Source organism: Ambystoma mexicanum, chromosome 2q (genome assembly GCF_040938575.1).
Source record: "Ambystoma mexicanum isolate Mex_15411 chromosome 2q, UKY_AmexF1_1, whole genome shotgun sequence".
Classification (NCBI taxonomy): Eukaryota; Metazoa; Chordata; class Amphibia; order Caudata; family Ambystomatidae; genus Ambystoma; species Ambystoma mexicanum.
The window spans coordinates 191,879,650-191,900,007 of NC_090924.1; the positions used below are offsets into that span (position 1 = coordinate 191,879,650).

The 20,358-nt window shown below is 43.5% G+C and overlaps 1 protein-coding gene across 2 annotated transcripts in view; it reads right to left on the reverse strand.

Moving 5' to 3' along the window:
- Positions 1-4,250: 4,250 nt before the first annotated feature.
- LOC138569274 (multidrug resistance-associated protein 1-like) overlaps positions 4,251-20,358 on the reverse strand; it is a 1,459,677-nt gene continuing 1,443,569 nt past the window's right edge. For both annotated transcript variants that reach the window (XM_069647112.1, XM_069647111.1), the window contains one exon: positions 4,251-4,609. In XM_069647112.1, coding sequence (XP_069503213.1) covers positions 4,501-4,609 — 109 coding nt within the window. In that variant the 3' untranslated portion in view covers positions 4,251-4,500. The remainder of the gene's footprint in view (positions 4,610-20,358) is intronic.

A 20,358-nucleotide genomic window follows, 5' to 3' on the forward strand; every position in this document is an offset into this window, starting at 1 on the left:
AATGATAGCCCCTCGAGACAGAACCTAACACAAACATCTCTCACCTGGCCCCCGAGTATGGGAACCCAATCTCAATCCTCAACTCGGAATACTCACGGACAACAGTCTCACCCTGGAACCACAGGTCAATGCAATAGCAAAAAAGAAATTCTACCAAATTTGACTAATAAGAGGGATCCTGTCCTACCTCAAGTTGCCACGACAAACTCTCACTATCATTTTCGTCAGTATTATCAAGAATAGACTACGCCAATATCTCTACATAGGAATACCCAAACACCTCATCAGAGAAAGAATACTGCTAAGACTAAGTAGAAGAGCCCACATCATCCCAGCCCTCAGAAGTTAATTTCAATGCCCTCTACAATGCCCACAGATCACTACATAGGCAAGGAGCCGAATTCCTTCAAACAAAAATAACCTGATACATACCCACAAGAACCTTAAGATCTAGCACCGACCTCCAAATAGAAACAAGACACTAGGAGAAAACTAAATTTGGAGGGAGCGCCTTTTCCATTCTCATAGCAAAACTATGGAACTCGACTCCAAACGGAATCAGGACGACAGAGGACCACTAACTTCAGTAAATGGCTAAACACCTGATTATGATTATTCAACTCACTGAGATAAAAACGGATCAACTTGTTCTACACAATGATCTACCTACAAGGAACCCACTTCTACCGCATACAATATCCAAACCACACCCAGAATCTGCACGCCTATGCTTAGGTGAACGCCCAACAAAAGAAAGAAATAGAATAGCTAAATAATATCCAGAGTGAGCCATCTGCCCTGTTATTCGACCAATAGGGGTGGTACTTGAAGATCACAAGCTCCCATATAACATTTGGTGAAATTGTCACCACGCTGAGTAGGATCAACAAAAGGCATGGAGAGATATAGTTAAGTAGGGTTTTTTATGGATAGTTGCATGATTTGACCAAAGAAGTGCTGAGAAGCAGCAACCTAAAAGAAGGTGCAATAACTACTGGTTAGCTTCTACTTGACTTCAACATAAATGGTTCAACTAATAACAACAGAATGACTTCTCCTTGAGTTCAAAAGTTCTCACTTTTGCAAAACTCAATCTGTGCTCCCTCCTTGGAGTGAGCTCATAGCCACACAACATTCTGGTATTTTAGGTGCCTTTTCTAATGGTTTCATTTCTCTTGGTTCTGGTAGCTCATATCATATGCTTCTCGTCATTGATCCAGCAGGCATCCCCTACCAGAGATTTTCAGGCCCATGTGCATCTGCATGCTCAACCACTTAAGGACCAGAAGCTGGGGATTGGTAAGGGAGGGCAAGGCCCTAGAGCTTCTACCAAGAAATTGATAACATGGCCTTCTCTACTGTATCTCAATTGTCACCTTCCTTTCCGTAGGCCGTGGTTCGATCCCTTGAATTACCAACCTCATTTTCTTCCTTGTCAATTTACAGTGGTCTGGTTCCAAAGTGTAATTCTCTTTCTCCTCCTTGCTCTTCCTCTCCGCTCTCCTGTCTCTCCTCCTGTGCCTCCCTGGTTCTTCCCTGGACCTCTCTGATGAGGCTCCGAAGCTCCTCTCTAACATACTTTGTCTATCGCCTTATGGTTTCTTCCAACCACATGTTGCATAGCCCTTTCTTCAACCACTCACCTTTATCCACAGTCCTTCCACCTCATTTCTTTTCTCCATCACACACCCATATCTTGAGTCTCTGTGTCTCTCTCATAAGCTTCTAAAGACCACACTGAAGCTAAGGTGTCTGCAGTTTTGATTGGACTGTAGATCATCCCTGTGTGCCGTGCTTACAACAAGTGGTTGTACATGGAAGCACTGATTGATTCAGGGGTCGGTAGTGATCTACAGGCTCTCTTTGTCTCTACGCATCTGTAGGTAACAACGCTGGTCTACCATCTGTGATTTGACATGCATGATTTGGCTGCTGCCGGTTTTCACGGCCCACTTGCACCGTTCCACCACCAGGCTGATCCGACATTCTGGCTATATTATACAGTACCAAACCAAATAGTGTTGTTTCAGCTACAGAGAGCTTTAGGCTGTTCCTCTGTCTATAGGTGGATTAAAAGCTGAAGCATTACTAAACATGGCATCAAAGCAGCAATGTGAGATAACGTGATAGGTATATCATGGGCACATGTCCAGGAACAGTCCTGTGCCACAGTGCTGTGGCACGGTCCGGGGGGTCACCATATGCCATATCTGGGCTCAGCATTGGTGCCATGCCAATGTAACTGCCCATACAACACTTCCAGTTGAGAGGTAGGGTACTTTGTCAAAATACCCAAGTGGGTGATGAGGAGATGTTTGGATTTAATAATGAGGCAGTACTTTTCTATGATCCACACTAAAAGACTGGTTCAGTAACACAGCAATATTAAGGGAAACAAGTCATCGGTTCAGCTGCAGGAGCCTGGGCATCTATGGACAATTACCCCTGTGTGGCAGCCCCACTCATGGTTCTGTATGAGGACCAGGAGCCGCAAAGGGAATATAGCTGTTCCACAAATCCCAAACCTGAGTGCAGACTTAAGCCTGCTGCAAAATTAGAGGCTTCGGAAATCACACACACAACATTAATGTTTAGCATAAGAACTCTCCTACAGATTGGTGAAAACATGGTCAGTCACTTGAAAACTGTGGATGAATGAAGGCCCACCATGATAGGGGTACGATATCCCAAAATGTTGGTCAGGCTTTTAGAAGGCTGGGTGGCTGGGCTTGGGGCATGTTCCATTACACTACATTAAATAATCCTTCCCACCTTTTCTGACTTAGCATTGAGGCACACACAGATGGGGAGGAAGTGGACCTAATAAGTACTGCCCATTACAGACCTAGAGTTGCCCTTGGGAATCAGACCCACAAATCAGTAGGCTCATTGAATCAATGTAGTGATGACAGCTGATAAAAAAGGTGAGCGAAATCTCTGAGCGCTAAGGGAGTTAGGACTGCATTCCATAGGAAATAGAGGTGTGATACAGAGAGTCAGGGCGGTTGGTACAGTTTTAACCTGATTTGGCCCAATAGAATGATTCAGCTAGTTAGAGCGCCAACTGGTTCACATAGTACAACAGTTAGCCTTAGAACCGTTATTAAATCCTGCGTTCATAGGCTGGCAGGCATCAGTACTTGATTGAGGTTGAGAGAGCTGACGGTGTTGGACAGATTGTGTTGGAACCTCACAGGACCACCATCGCAGCTAGGACTTGCAGTGCCGATTCCAGGACCCAGGTAGTCGGTGAAAATATACTGCTTGCAAGTGCTGTGGTAAGGGGGCATTCCTACTAAGAGTAGATTTGCAGATCCCAACAAAGCTGATTTCTAACCACTACTCCTTCCAGGAAGGGATGCAAGGAGATGTGTGGCCCATCCCAAGACAGACAACTGCCAAGGACCAAGGTCAGGATTCGAAGCACAGGCCAAAAGCTTCAACAAGGTAAAAGACTACAGCCCTGAGATAAAAGTACACTGGGGCACTCTCAGCCTCCTTTTGACTGAGTTTCTTGTTGAACAGTATCCTGGATGGGAGTCCTAGAACACTATTTTTACTCAAAGTGTAGTATCCGGGCAGTAGCTCCTTATAGCTCAGCTGTTCACTGGATTTTCTTTCTCACACTTCCCCCTCACTGGGCCCTTTAGAAACGCCCTCAAGTGTCAATTCCAAATCCAATAGCGTTAATGGGAGTCCTCTCCCTTAGGTTTGAAATTGGAAACAATTTGATCAGGGGTAAATCTTCCACCCCAATTCAGGTTAACCAGGCACAGGGAACTGCTATCTAAGATAGAAAGCAGAGCTACCTTTGTTGGGGACCCAGGTGAGGAGCTGAGAAGGTTTGAGTTGATTTGCATTGGATTCATTTGTCCTCACTGCTCTCCTAGTTTTCCAGTAATTTTGTGAAATGAAGCTAGCTACAAGCCCCCCATTAGTATGCCTGTCTGTTCCGTTCCTCCTTCCTTCTGTCACTCTCCTATAAACAGCATGCAAGCCTAGCGATGTTAAGGAAGAGCGTTTTCGAGAAGGGGACACCAACTTGTATGTAATAAATAAATCTTTCCACTCTAAGGATGGTTTTTCAGTGATGGTCTTTCAGTCTTGAGACTTCATTCACAATTTATTTTGCTCTTTAGCCAAGGCATTTGATATGCTTGCATATCACAATATAATCACATTATTTTGTTCCGTTCTGATGATTTTGGGGAAGAACTGTAACATTTTATATTGAAGCTAGTACACAAACAACCAGTTATTTAATCCTTTTATTATAACCTTGCATTTTTTTAACCGTAGTGTTTGCCAATTTAAAGGCACAATATGATGATGATGTATCCCTGAGTATTATCCTTCATGAAACATTCCATATTATACAAATATTGTACATACAGTGTCAAGAGGTTGACCTATACAGGACTAATTTACATTACATTACATATGTTTTTTAGATTCACTTACTAATCATCAAAAAGGTGAACTCTGAAAAGTTGGTTCATGTTAAATAATATTGGCATCTTTAGCCAGACCATAAAATACACCTTTCTGTGCTAGAAGTTGTGCAGGGTTGTCACACTCCACAATCTGACCTTCCTCAAAAACAATGATCCTGTGGATGAAAAAAGAAACAATACTGAGTCAGATTTTTTATGATCAAGATAAAAAGATGAGCATACAGGATTCAACTCCTCCCCAAGACCTAATGTTATATTTGAGATAGGAAAAATATATTAAAGCAAATGCGCAAGCTCAAGCCCAATTCATTTCCTGAGGCCAAAGTAGACTAGGATGTATGTTTAGATCAATACATGGGTACGCATTAGACTGAAAAGCTTTTGTAGATGATACAGCAGGAATTGACGTTACCTAAAAGGAGTATGTTAAAGAGAACATATTCTTCTACTGCTAGCTTAGGGCATATTCATGAGGAATGTCATTGTATAGGAGTAAAGGTAAACAGCTCAACAGATTCAATAGTCAGAAAATATCTCCACCCTAAAAGACATGTTATGATCACCTGTTTTGTGAGGCTCCATCAAAGAGGGGCAAAGTTATAAGGGAGTGGGTCCCAAAATTTGAGTTTCCAATACAATTTCTCATAGGGCACAATTTGCACTTAACTACAGCTCAAACCACAGGACAGATTTGAACCAGTTGTTAGCAAGGAGCGGGTGACTGGTCCCCAAAACGTAATTTTGGACCTTTGAAAGAAACCTGTGAAGTGGTTTGTTTTAAAACTGGCCAAAAGTAGCCAAAATCCAGTTAGTGGTATCTGGGTTTGACCCAACTTTTTCGCATATCCACAGGATTGTTTTCAAGATCCGGATTGTAAAATTGGTGTCCGAAGACTCGAACAAAGTCTGTCACTTGCTAATTGAAAAAATAGTCAATGTGATTGGTTTGGGGACCAGAACCACTTTAAAAATAGTTGTCACTGTTCAATTACTTTTTGCGAAACTCTGCAGAACCTGCACTGTAAAAGCTTTTAAAAGGGGCAATTGTCAGCATCATTTGCTGCTCCCAAACTTGAGCAAAGTCAGAAGTGTGTAATTTGTCCCCAAAATAGTAAAAAATAGCTACTCCACAGGACTCGCTCCCCGGTATCAAAGGACAAGGTATCAATCAACAACTTTAGTATCCAATAGGTTATAAATAAAACATTATTTATTCAGTTCAAAACAAAGGCGTTTGAGTAAGACAAGGATATATATCGCTATATAATAGAGCAATGTCTATGGAGAGCCAAATATTTACAGTCGGTACTCGAAGAAACAAATCTCGATCTACAGTAGGACAGTGGTCCAAATCTAAGTGCCTGAGTCTACAACTGTTTGTGTTAAAGGTTAAATGTCAGGAAATCAAATCACCTAAAGTCACTGAAAGTTCTTGATGAGTCCCAAGGGCCGGGGCCTCTCTGTAGGTGATGCTAGTGAACATGGACACTCTATGGCAGTGCCACTGGTTTCAAGATTACAGTAGATTTCTCCCCCAGCTGTGCTGGATAGATTTTCAGGCTGCAGTCAATACTGTTGTGCCCCCATGCAAAGGTGGTATAGCCATGTTCTGGGCTACTCAACTGCTCAAGTTCATCAAGGCTCCACCAGTGGCTCACAGACCTCCTTATTCCTCTCTCTCGATCTCTACTCCAACCACCTACTGGCTCAACTCTTCTCCTTCTTCCTCCTCAAACCCTCCTAACTTTGTCCTCCAGGCTCTTTTTCACAACCCATTAAGCACTCCCGTGTGCACCCCCTCATAAAAAAGCTGTCTGCTGGCCCTTCTTGCCCGGTATATTATTGAGCCATCTCTATCACCCATTTCTTGGGCAAACACATGGAGAAACTGGTGATCCCCCAACTGACCCTGCACACCAAAAGAGCTGGCTGCCTCCCTGATTACCAGCCAGGTTTCAGGGCAGCAAGAGGCACTGAAACTGCTCTCCTGAATACCTGAGAAGTCCTATTCTCTAATCTAGACTCTAGCACTCCTTCAGTTCTGATCCAGCTCGATCTTTCCTCTGCTTTTGACACAGTCAACCACTCCATCCTCACAAACCGTCTCTGTGATACCCTTGGGATCACAGACAGGGCACTGGCGTGGCTTACCTCTTTCCTTTCCAACAGACCCTCCCAAGTGCAAATGGGTCCTTTTCTCTCCTCCACCTCACTCTCTACCTGTTGCATCCCTCAGGGCTCTAGCCTACCGCCATGGCTCTTCAACATCTACCTGGCCCATCTGGACCACCTGATCTCCGGCTACCACCCTCATTTCCTGCATTATTCAGATGACACACAGCTCTCTTTCTGGCTGCCCTCCCCTACCGTCTCCTCCTCCTCTTCCTCCCTCATACCTGACTGTCTGACTAGTGTTCATGTATGGTGCTCTTCCAATGATCCTTGGTATCATCTTTGATTCATCTCCCTCCTTCTCTTCACACATCACAGACCTTGCAAAGAAGTGAAATGTTCAGCTTCATCTCCTCAGGAGCATTCTACCTTTCCTTGCCTTCCCCAGAAGGTCAATGTCTTCAGAGCCCTGGGTCTCTCTAGGCTTGACTACTGCAATAGCCTCTTCCTCAACCTTACTCTGTCCTCCCTTCGCCCCCTTCAACTAATCCAGAATAGGACTGCCAAGACCTATCCTTGGCCTCAAGCCGAGGGACCACATCTCTGCAGCCCTAACATCTATCTACTGGCTCCCAGTGACTGCAAGGATTAAATTCAAGACCCTCTGCATCATCCACAATGCTGTATGGGGCTTGGACCTCTCTACATCCAGCTTTATCTCCCAAAATACCTCCCAGCCAGTGTCCTGCGGTCTTCTTTCACCAACTATCTGTAGATCAAACGTTTCTCCAAACAGAGAGTGGGCGGTAGATCCCTCTCCTCAGCTGGTGCCCCCCTTTGGAACAGCCTCCCTCCTCCCTCAGACTTGACCCGGATCTTCTTAAATTCTGGAAACTTCTCAAGACCTTCCTTTTCTCTTCTTCCTTCCCTTTTCCCCTCCCTTGCTAAACTCCCCATCTACCGCTGGACTGGAGACTGTCCCCCTCATAGTCATACATGAGCCAGACCATCACCCCCCTACCAGTCGCCCCAGTATCCACCGCCAGCACTTGCCCTTGGGCTCCCCTTCCCGGACTTTCTAAATTTAGTGCTCCAGTCCACTGCACCCCCCCTCATTCCCCTTGCACTCGCCGCCTCGGCCCATCCAGCAATTGCCCCCCATATGGGGGCACCCGACTTCTGCACGTCTCCCTCTATCTCTACCCCTTTCACTTATCACCTTGTTCATGCACTTGCATGGTAGGATTGTCACAAGACCAATATAACCTTTTCTTTATTTCTTTTTGTTGTATTCTTATGATCAACCCCCCACCCCACTCCCCAGTCCCTTTTCTGTCTTGTGGCACCTGGAAACACCTGTGTATAGGCACCATACAAATGTCGAATAAAATAAAATAATGATACTGATTTTGCCCATCTCCATCTCATTGCTCTCCTTGACAATTCCTGCTTTCTCCACTTTCCTGATCTTGGGATTCTACAAAGTATCCTCATTCTCATTTTCTTGATTCCTCTTCTTCAACTTCATCATACACCTCATTTGCTGGTCGGCTCTCGGAAAACATTCATATCCTGTATCTGTCCCTACCCACTTTTATATCCCAGCTTTCCATGGAATTGGGGCAACAAAGCCCTTACTTTGGACAACCGCCCTGGTGGTGGTGGGCTTAGGTAATACACTGATGGACGACAGACCACCTCTTGCAAATGTTTACTTAGAACTGTTTATGTGGTATGCTGCTCGCCTTCTATGGGCTGAAGCTTCATATGCAGGGTTTGCTATACTGTAATAAGAAGGCCCAGTCTTGACTACCGTCTGATTCCGCCATGATTTACCTGACCTGATATGTGTTTTGTTACATCTTTCCACATTGATTCTACATATACAGTGGCATCACCTGTGTCTCACCCTTCAGTAAACGTTTGGTGAATCGTGATTGCGTCTCCAGTTTGCCCTGCAGACTGTACTCACTCAATCTCTTTCCCATTCTGAATTGAAACTGCAATTTGTGGACATTCTTTGTGAATTTTAGTGGCCAAGTCCCTTATCCTAGCAGTTTTTGAAACACGGGTTGACTGAGTTATGATGTCCGAGTTTATGATTGTAACAGTGCTGGGGGAATGCGGGAAGACCAAATTATGATGTTTGTGCATCTCATTTTAACCGTGGAAGGGAAAATGGGGTTAGGTTGTGTTAGGACGCCCGTGCCTTGCACTCTAATGGTGTCGGAGGATCTGGGTGGGCTGAACCATGAGGACAGTAATGGGGAAGAGGCACTGGTGGTTGCCCCATATACCATCTTCAGAGAATGCATCACAAAGTGCGTGACTTACCCAGGCTTCCTGTCACCATGGTTTAGTTTATTGTGCATTTGTAAGGCCCTTATACATCAAGAAATTGTGTTTCAAAACGCCCACACGGCAAAGGGTAGGGAACATGGGAACAAAGGCAAATAGAATAAACTGATGAACAGGAAAGGGGCGGACCTACTAGTCCTTGTGAGCATTCAGAGCGTGCAAGTGCAGGGAGAAAGAGAAGGGACATGGAAAGGGGTTTGTGCTAGGAGTTCCACAGGAGGAAGTGCAGGGAGTCAGTTGTGTGCAACAGTAAGTGAAAGGCAGAGATCGTTTGGTTCTCGACTCCATAAAAAGGATTGTCACTTACCCTCCCCCTTTTCCCCTTTCTCTCCCGCTACGTATGTCTCAGTCTGTTCAACTTATCTTTCATCATGCAACAGTTTTGGCTGAAAGAGAGGGTGTAGGTGTTTTCACAGTCTTGAGACCAAGTCAAGATAGTCTCCTGAGTTTTCTCCCACCTCCTTTACCCTCATACAAGAAAGGGCTGGATTGTCTTGTTGACTAGAGTAGATGAACTCTTCTGTGCTCAAACAAGGGCCTGTTATATCCAAGAAAGGGAAGCCAGTTCCGTGGAAGATTTGCTTCAATTAATAAAAGATTTATTTCGGTCATAAAACCTTAAAAGCAATACACACAATATACATTATTCATTAATACTCAAAAAACAATAAGAAAAAAAACACAACACTATTATACAGTTATTATCCGCATATTATAAGGAGAACATAGCTCGCAGCCTTAACAGACAACGGAAATAAATTGGTTGTACGATTGTAAGCTATTTAGATGCGTATATCCCCAAATTACAGCCCCATATACTGCTGCTCGAGAGGATTGATTCTGGAATAATTTCAGGGCGGCAGAGACTGCGCCCCTACCGTGGCTTGAAAATAAAGAGTTTATAGCCCCATTATATTTTTCCATACTCATTTTTGTTTCAACTATTTGCGGCTTTCAACTTCCAACTTCCTGGAATCTAACCCCCAGGTAGTTAAAAAAGTCTACCAGCTCAAGCAAAATGTTCCCAATACTAAAAGAGACTAGCCCTTTTTTTGATGAGCAAGGCCAGAAAACCATGATCGACATTTAAGTCCAGTTTTAGCTCTGAAGATTTAGTCTAAAAAATTTATAGAGCCTTTCTCAAACCCGATAGGGTTGTAGAAATCATGGCCACATCATCCGCTTTAAAGAGTGCCGTATAGTTTTCTGAACCCATTTTTGGGTAATCCTGGCTCTCTTTCAGCATGGCATCAATTATTTCTTGTATATATATGTTAAAAAGCAAGGGGGCAAGAGCACATCCTTGCCTCATCGCCCTGCTCACATTAAACTTCTTTGTGCATTTCCCCCTCAAGCCATAGCAAACTTTAGCCTGGTTTTGAGAATACAGTGAAGCAATTATGGAGATCCGCTTCTGTGGGGCTTTACGGGTTTCAAGTATACGCCACAAAGAAGCCCATGACACAGAGTCAAATGCAGTTTTAAGGTCTCGAAATGTGACCTATAACTTTGTCCTAGATAAAATTACATATTATTGAATTAAAAGAAACAGGAGAAAACACTGACCAACAGTGCCTACGTTCTTCCTGAATCCAGCTTGATGTGGGTAAGTATTTGGTTGGCATAAGTCCACGCCTGCAAGTTGCCAAGTAGGACTTTGCCAAAACTTTCACAGCCACATCTAACAACCATTTAGGATAGTAATTCAGATTTGTTACAGAAAGCCTGGCATCCCTGCCAACTATAAAGACACTTGCTCCCCATGCATCCTCAAGAGTTAATCTGCCAATGGGATACACCTCACAACCTTTTTGTTATGTATTATCTATACTACTTGATCATGAAGTATCTGGAGGAGAGTATCAAGTCAGACCTCTGTGCTATTCAGCACATGCACTATATATATCCCTCTATGGTAACCAGGTTATATTCCTTTGTTTGACATCATGAGCCATTATTTCCAACTAGGGTTTGTGGTCTTCTTCAGCTGGGGCTGGTTTGAGCCACCAATCAGGTTCTACTTGGGTCAAGAGATAGATATATAAATATATCTATTGTCCGTGGGCACTTCCTGGCTGCCTCAAGGTTTACTCCAGTTAGACGGGTCCTCCTACCGCAAGTGTAGCAACAAAGCCCATGGGCCTCATTACACGGACGGCGGTAAGGGTTAACGGTCACCGTTAATGGCAACGGTGACCGTTAACCCTTACCGCCGTACTACGAGGTCCCTTTGCGGGTTGGAGGAACTAACGCCTGCTTCTTGCAGGCGTTAAGTACCAACCCGCTAAGGGACCTCGGAGCTAATTACGGCACCGCAAAATTGCGGTGCCGTAATTAGCGCCTTCCCCATTCCCATAGAGCCCTATGGGGCTGAAATGGGAATGGGGAAGGGCAATGGCGGAAAGGGGATTTACCGCCCCTCCAACCTTGGAATGGGGCGGTAAATCCCCTTTCCGCCAAGGCGGTGCCGGTAATTTACCGGCATGGTCCAGGGTGCTAATAGCACCCTGGATTACCGCCTTCCGTGTAATGAGGCCCCATATCTTTTTAGGTTAGTAGGGGTAGCTTGTCCTGATCTCTTTTTGCTCCTCTAGCTTCCTCCTGAGGGACCAGTCTACAGGGCTGGCTGAGCTCTATTCCCAGAAGTCTTGACTGGAGACACGTCACAATGCTCTACTGGAGACCCCTCACATCCAGTGGATACAGCTTCCACAGCTGGAGAGATTTCCGGGAATCCTGGTTCATGGGGCATATGCCTTTTAAAGCTCACTGGATGTCTAGGTCATGTATTCCAAGATGGGTTGGCAGAGTTGTTTGAATGCTCTTTGGAGGTAGGGAGGTAGTGAGTTTGTGAATGGCTCTAATATGAAGGCATTTTTCACTTGTTTAGGCAGGGTCTTGAAAGAGGCCCATAATGTTTGCCTGCAATATTCAGGGTCCTTGCTTAGTTGTTCTAAAATTCCTGCCATCAGATCATTAAAGGGGGTTTCCCATCAAGGTTTAGAACCTGGTGAGAAGCTTGCAGTTCTCATGTCTACAAGGGTGCTATGTATTTTCCAGAATGTATAGAAATTGCAACCAAAGTGTCTTCGTCGCTTTCAAGATTCATAAAGAATGTTCCCAGGTGTTCGCCTTCCAGCAATTTTTTTAATACCATGTAAAATGGGTTTGATGGTTCGGATAGGTTGGGTTATTGCAGTCTTTAATTTCCCATTGAGTTTTGTTCATCCTGCCACAAATGAATTTCTCTACGGTCACACTTGCCCTGAATGATTCTTCTTCCACTCGTTCTCTCCACTCCACAGTTTCTGAGTGCACTTGAAAACCTTTTCATTCAGACCCTTTACTGGACGGGATACATCTTTTTCTTCTCTTTTATATGTAAAGGACTAGTTGGGTGGGAAGAGGCAATAAGGACAGCAAGCCTGAGGCAACAGTTTAATTACTGATCTATTCTTAGATCTTCATCACTCTCAGATGAAGAATTCTTTATTTTTAATTTACGTATTATACGATATTATATGGAATTTATAATGCACCTTTACACAAGTGTTTCTAAGCATGATCATACAGTCAACATAGTCAAAATTTGACACTCCGGTTATCCAAAGTTAAAATATAATATCAAAACATTTACATTTAAAAAAGAAAAGAAAAGAAAAAAAAATAGGCCAACCTTTCCACATATTACAACATATGAAAAACCACGATAACAACCTTTCGGCATTTTCATGATAACATTTCCAATATAGACACAATTTTCCTCCATAGTGTTGTCAGGAATATAATGCACCCTTCATGGTTACCATTTAAATATATAGACCACAAGCCCGCACCCAACAAGGGCCCTTCTATGCCAGCTGCTCTCAATGTTGACAACCGCAATTCCAGTAGTGCAGGACATAAGGTCAATAGATGTGTTGCAGACTCCAATTGTGGTTCACCACATAAGCGACAATGGGCCTCATTATGAGTCCGGTGGTAGCCGTGCCGGTAAAACTGGCCGGCTGCCACCGGACTCGGGATGATTTACCACCCCCTACCTTGCCAGAATAACCGGGGCATTACAGCCCCAGCGGTCCGGTAAATCAGGCGGCAGAATTCGTAAATCCCCATTCCCATTTGAGTCCCATAGGACTCAATGGGAATGGGGATCATTGAAAAACTGGCACCCTGAAATAACGGTGCCAGTTTTTCAGTGAAGTCTGCGGCCGGGTGGCGTTACGCCCGCCAGGTGAGGCCTGGCCGGTGGGACGGCACTCAGCCACAGACTTGTACGATGCCGGTCCAGAAATAAAGGTGGTGGTAAGCTTACCACCACTGTTGTTTCTGGACCGGCATAGTTGTAATGAGGCCCATTTGTCTTAAGACTCTTGGTAACTTCAGCCAGTTTCCCGCAATCTCTAGCATTTTACCTAATTCATTTTAACTTTCATATAGTCCCAAACCATATTTTTACCAACCAACTGTTCTATATAGTGTGGAGGTTTCATTCTTTCCTGGATATATTCAACCAACACTATAGAATTGCGTTTGGTAGCCAAGGAAGTAAGTAGTTGTTAACGAGAGTAGATTTTTAATAATGTCTTCGTGACTGTTTTATAACTATAGGGTTGAAGTGTCAAGGAATTCTCAGGGGCCAAACCAAGCCATATAAGGGCAATAGATGTCATGTTGGCAATACAGCTCAAGCGCATATAACTAGTCTTGGTCAGAATGACTTTATACAAAAGCCTAACCACTGAGGATTTTGAAGCGTTTGCCATATTCCAATACATGTTCAAACAGGTTGAATAGAGTTTGTCTCGGAGCGGCAGGATGTCAAATTGCAGATATATCATTTCAATAGAAATACAAGGAGGCAATCTAAGAAGTCTTCTTAGTGTCCTAGATTCTATTTTACTCATATCCGGTATGATATTCATTGCCCAGATTTCTGCTCCATATAACAAAATGGATATGATTTATACCTGGTATAGCTGTTATAAGATACCCACAGAGTATCCATCACCCATGAAAGCAAAAAGAACCAATACTACCCGCTAACTGCAGAGCCTTTAGGTTTACTTGTTCAAGGTGTCTTTTGCCACATAGTTTATTATCTAATTATATGCCCAGGTACTTATACTCAGAAACCACTTTGATTGCCTCCTTGTTCATATGTCAACATGCCCTTTTCTCCTTTTTGTGTTTAGGTGTGAAAACCATAATTTTGGTTTTAACTGTATTCACTATCAAACTATTCATTGTGAATACTCTTTCAACCTACCCAAGGAGGACTGCAATCCACAAGGTGGCAGGTCCAAAATTGCTACATCATCACCATAGCCCATCCATTGTATTGGAATATTACCCAATTTTGGTGCAATTGATGAGCTGTTCGTGATAACCTCAAACAGGCCCGACATATAAAGATTGAAAAACATTGGTGCTAAAATACATCTTTGTTTTAGGCCTTTCTGGGTGGGTATCCAGGCTGATGTTCTGCCATGATGATCTAACTGAACCTTCAACTTAGTATCTTCATGCAACAACATAATCATATTCCAACTCAGCAACTTTTGCCACAGCCTACCTCTGTCGACCGTGTCAAACACGGCACTAAGATCTACAAATGCCACATATAACGATGAGTTGCTTATCATTCATGTCTGCTCAATAATCGTAACCAAGGCCAGTATATCAATCGAGGTGCCTAGTCCTCTGCAGAACCCAGTTTGATTAAATGGCATGCAATTGTTTACCTCAACCCATTCTTCAAGCTCGCTCAACAGTACCCGGCCCAAACATTTTGCTGGGACATCCAACATCGCCAGTAGGTGATTATTTCGATGGGCAGAATGGTTACCCTTTTCTTTTACTGGGACTAATATGCGAGTATGCCAAGAAGTTGGAATGGCTTGAGTTACTCCAATCCAATGAAATAATCAACATAATGTTGTTGCCCAGAGTTCTATATCCAATTTAATCAGCGTACTGCACATTCCATCTGGACCAGGAGCCCTAGAAGATTTGCTGGCCAGAATTAGCCTATGGGCATCAGTGACCCTTTTAGTAAACAGTCACTCAACAGTTATCGTAGCTGCCCTAAGTGTCACCACTTCTCCCCCTGAACAGTTGTTCCACATGTGTAAACCAAGCTTGTTCTGGAACACCATTGATATCTCTAAAGAGATGTTTGTTTCCATTAATAATCCTCCAAAACTTGATAGGGTTATTAGTTTGGGATGAGTCTACCAAGGCCTTCCATCAATTGATTTCAAGCTCATACTTATGCTTTCTGAGCCATTTGTGATACTCTAATTTTATGGTTTTCACCCAACAAGCATGTTCACTACAGTTTAACACCAGATGAGATGCACGACGTAGCTCTTTAAGCGTATCCTTTTTTTTTGTTTAATCTGTATATCAAAAGCATTCTGGTGTATTTTATTTGGCCTGCATCTATTCTAAGAGTGTGTGCCAAGCCTAATTAGGATGCTAGCTCTAATTCTCTCAACACAAATTTCTTAGTCAGTTACTGCTTGCAGTGCAATGGCCATTATGGGATTATTGATGGAATGCTCAATTGCTGTCATATAATTGCCAAAAACGGCCACAGCCTTACTAGAGGCATGCCGCAAATTACTATCACTCCAAGTAACTCGATTGAGAGCAGGATTAACACTCAAGGTCCCCAATCGGACACTGCCTTTACATTGATTTAAAATATTGAAGCAAGCAACTAAGGGATAGTGGTCACTTTCTTCATGTTGGACAACGCACATGTCTACAATCAACCAGTTACAGCTCGCAGTAAAGATATACTCAATTATACTGCTACAACTTTTCCCAATCCTAGTTAACTGAGGAGGAGTATCGGATGGATATGCACCATTTGCCACAATAAATCCAGCTAGGTAGAGTAAATATGCCCAGTCCATACCACGCTTGCATGTATGCCCAAGTATCAAAGCGTTTATTGGTACGGATAGGTACTCTAGTTCCCATTCCTCCAAGATTTTATCATTTGGGATCCTAGTGTTAAAATCTCTGCAAACCAATATAGGGCTACATTCAGTTAAATTACCAACTGCACCTCCTCAGAGGTAGTCTTCCGATCCTCTCCCACCCCCAGAAGCTCACTGTATCTAGAGCTCTGGTTCTCTCTAGGCTTGACTAGTGTAACAGCCTCTTTTTAAATCTGCCTGCCTCTACTCTCCATCCTCTGCAACTCATCCAGAACAGGACTACCAGACTTGTCCTTGGCCTTAAGTCCAGAGATCGTATCTCTCCAGCACTGAAATCTCTCCATTGGCTCCCAGTGGCTGCAAGGATCAAGTTCAAGACCCTTTGCATTGTCCACAAGGCCTTCTGGGGCCTGGGACCAAAATATCTCCAGCTTTCTCTTCTGATGTATCTTCCTACTCAAGCACTTCGCTCCTACACCACCAACTCCTTGAGGGTCAGTCACTTTTCCAAACAAAGAGTTGGGGGCAGATCTCTCTCTTTGGCTGGCGCCTCCCTCTGGAACAGCCTCCCTGCCTCTATGAAACTTAAGCAGAACGATCTCCAGTTCTGGAAGAAGCTCAAGACTTTCCTCTTTGCTTCTGCCTTCTCTCTTCCGCTACCTTGCTCATCTGTCTGATACTGCACTGGTTACCTGGCTACTCTCTGAACCACGGGCCTAGGTTCCTGCCCTCCCAGTTGCACACCTGCACTGCCCCCTGGCATCCCTGCACTTGGGGCTCTATCTGCAACCCTACAACCTCCCTACTTGCACTTATCTATCACTTGTTTTTCCGCACTTAATCCATGCACTTCTACATGCTGGCGCACTTCCTGTTTTCGATGTTTGATCCTATGTGTTGCACTTGCTCCTCCTCCCCTTTCCCTGGCACTTCTCCCCTTCCCTCTCCCCTGCATTTGCACAATCTCAATGTCACTCGGCCTAGTAAGATTGTTGTCTTGTTCCCATTTGTTCCCCTCCCTCGCCCTGGCTTGAAACACTTGTGTATAGGCACGCTATAAATAAAATATCATATCATAGCGCATCAAATCATGAATAATGACCTGAGCTTTCTTCATTACATCACTATAGCTATTCTTGTAACGAGGCTCATATATCTTAATAATGACAATGTCTTTTCCTTGTGTGTTAGGCAACAGCCCTAGGAATATACGTTTACCAACCAAGATGTTTTCAGACACTGAAGGGAGTTCCACCAATCCCAATGGTTTTTTACTCCCAACAATAAGCCACCTTTCGGACATCCTCATTCCCCTTGAACTGCCAGAAAAGAAGCTGTGTGCCACCCATCTACAATCAATGATTGAGTTAACCATGTCTCCTGTAATGCACAATAGAAAAGCTATCAATATACTCAAACAAGCCATCCTGCTCAAATAAGTGCCTATTGCCTCAGGTATTCTAGTTTAGGAAGAAGAATGGGAGGTCAGGGATTAAATTAGGAGCATAGTTTCCCACGTTGTTCAACCATTTTAGCTAACCAATCCCAATGGGATCCTTCACTTTTACTTACACTCCCTATCTCCATACCTACCACATTTGGTTGGTCACACAAACCTCTTCTCCACTTACGTGACCCTTTTTTATTAGCCTGTCTAGCATTGTGCAGTGCGATGGACCAACCGCTTTTTCCACTTATACGCTTGTAGAGGAGGAGCCATCTAAGTCATCAGTAAGCCCCGCCCCTTCTCCGCCACATTGGGACAAGACCAAAGTCATGCCGTGTCTGACACCTCCTATGATGGCAATACCGCAGCGTGTGTTTGTGAGACGTTTTTTCCGCTGAGACAAATCAATATAAGGGACATAGGCGTGCAGGAACCGCAACGTGAGGATGTCCTGTGAGTAGAAGCCAGGCCAAGTGACGTCATGAACAGCCACCACGAGGACACACTGGCAGAAGGAGATGACATAATAAGAGATATATGAAGAAATTTAAGAGATGAAGATGTAACTCAAAGTAGATACATATGCGAATGTGAAAAAATCACGTGGAGCTAAAGAAGATAAAGTGACAAGATGTTTAACTGGTGTACATACGTTGAAACGCAAGTAGTTAAGAAGACATATAGGCTAGCTGAGGTAGAAAATAGGATGCAGGCAAAACTGGCTTTATTAGAGGATGGATGTCGGCTCATGCAAATTGTAAGCATGAAACTTGGATGAGAAAGGCTGGAAGCTAAAGGACTGACAAGGCATGGGAATTCTTATTTGTGCAAGGCACAGGAAGGGCTGTTTGGCTTGGAGTGAAGGAAGTCACAGTAGGGACGACTGTGCATCTTCAAAAAGCAGAAGGATAGTTCATGTGCATTGGACATATTACTCTTAGATTAGGTACAAGAGAGAACATTATGAATGCTAATTATAGGACAGTTCAAAGATGCAGAAAGGCATATGAAGATGGAGTGAGCAAGTCTCCAGAGGATCAAAGGGGTAATAACACCTGACATAATTAAGATCAAATAGTGATAAATAAGAGTCAGAATGGACAAAGTAGTGGTCTCTTCAAACGTGATTCAGAAGCTGAAAATAGGTCCTATTCATGGAGCTCCAGGCATAGATAGTGATGTACCTTCTGTGAGATTGGAATGGTGACGCGAGATAGACACAGACACAAGGAATCAGTTTTGAAAACCTTTATTTAAGATAAGGGGATGGGATGAATGCCTAACTTGCCCTATTCTATATGGGAGTAGTCTTGATGATAAAAGAAAAAGAATAATAGTGCAAAGTCGGTCAGTCAAAATCAAAAGAATGTCTGTGTCTAACGTATGTTTACAGTCACTGTCTAGAAAGATACTGTGTAGGGGTTTGCACAACATAAAAAGAGTGTAGCAAATGATATCAGGATAGCACTGCAGGTGTTGTACAGCTTTCTTCTCAATGTTTATCAAACGATATTGGAGCTGTCCCACAGCTCCCTTCCCCAAGCTTGAACGACTTGGGATCAACAAAGTTCTGCAAAATTCAAAAAGGGTTGTAATCCTTTCGAAAGGGTCTTCTAGGTTCCTTTTCCCAGAGAAAGCCTTCCTTTGGTCAAATATTCTTAATCTCATAAAGTTCAGTTCTTTCACAACAGGCTTCACTTTTCAGGGGGTTTCCGTATCCCCTCACAAAGTTTAGTTCACAAAACAGGTTTCACTTTGCAAATGATTCCCTTTCCCCGACTTCCCCAGAGGTTGTGGAGAGGGATTAGAAGCATCAAGATGGATGCGGAGGTCTCAGTGGAGGAGAAGTTGAGAGGCAAAGGCAAGGAGAGAAGAGGAGCGGTCAGCCCACTCTGAGAGGAAGAGGGCGACCTGGCCAGGTGTACGAGAGACAGAGCGCCTGCAGATAAGCAACGCAAAGGAGAAGTAGGCCTGTTTAGGAATGACAGAGGCAGGGACCCACTCCGGCAAGATCAGAGCTACTCCACCTCCGGGACAGTTAGTTCTGGGTTCTGAGAGGATCTTGTAGCCATTAGGGAGGAGAGTGTCAAAACTTGTGACAGAGCTGGCTGTGAACCATTTCTCAGTGAGAGTGATTATACACATTGGGTCTACCCCTATTTATTTGTTCACGGGGGGCCCCACTCGACACACAGTGTATTCATATCAAGCAGACATAAAGGGCGATTATGTAGGCTAGCCCTCCCTCTTTTGTGCAGGTCAGGCAACCTGATACAGAAGTTGTGCAGTGTTTAACCAATCCTGCACTAGAGCTCTATTTCATATCATTCGAAGAGCCTATTTGTTCAAAAAACATGTATTGTATTATACATATACAATTTAACAGACATTAAACGCAAGTATCCACAAAGCCGTAGTGGTATACAAAATTCATACATTACATTTGCATAACAAATACACATAACATTGTCACAAGGTGGGGTTAGTACTGTAAAGTGCTATTTGTGCAGAGCAACAAGTTCATGATAGTTACTCTTGTTTATAACAGTAGGGAAATAAATACACTTTACAAGTTGTAGAACTACCCCTTCATTATATCTTCTATGGCCTGGATTTAGTTCAGATGCAGGGAAGATTAATGAATTTCTTTTCTTCAAATGTTATTTTAGTTCTGGTCAATCATGGACTATACAAAAGGTGACCTTAGCGCCTCACCTAATATTGTTTGTTTGTTTGTTTTATTTATTTATATAGCGCTCCAGACCCAGAGGTAAAAGGGCGCTTTGGGACACGGTTACATAGTACATTATATACAATTTACAGTTATACATTTATACAGTTTGCAGGTAAACAGCACAGTTAGAGTATAGGCAGTATCGTCAGACATAGGAGAGAGAAGGTGGTAAATGCTAGTTTTTATCCAGTAACCATCTAATAACCTGTTTCCTAAAAGACTGAAAGGACTCGATAGATTTGATGTTAAGTGGTAAGGTGTTCAAAAGTTGGGAGGCAAGGACTGTGAAGCTGGATCCTCCAG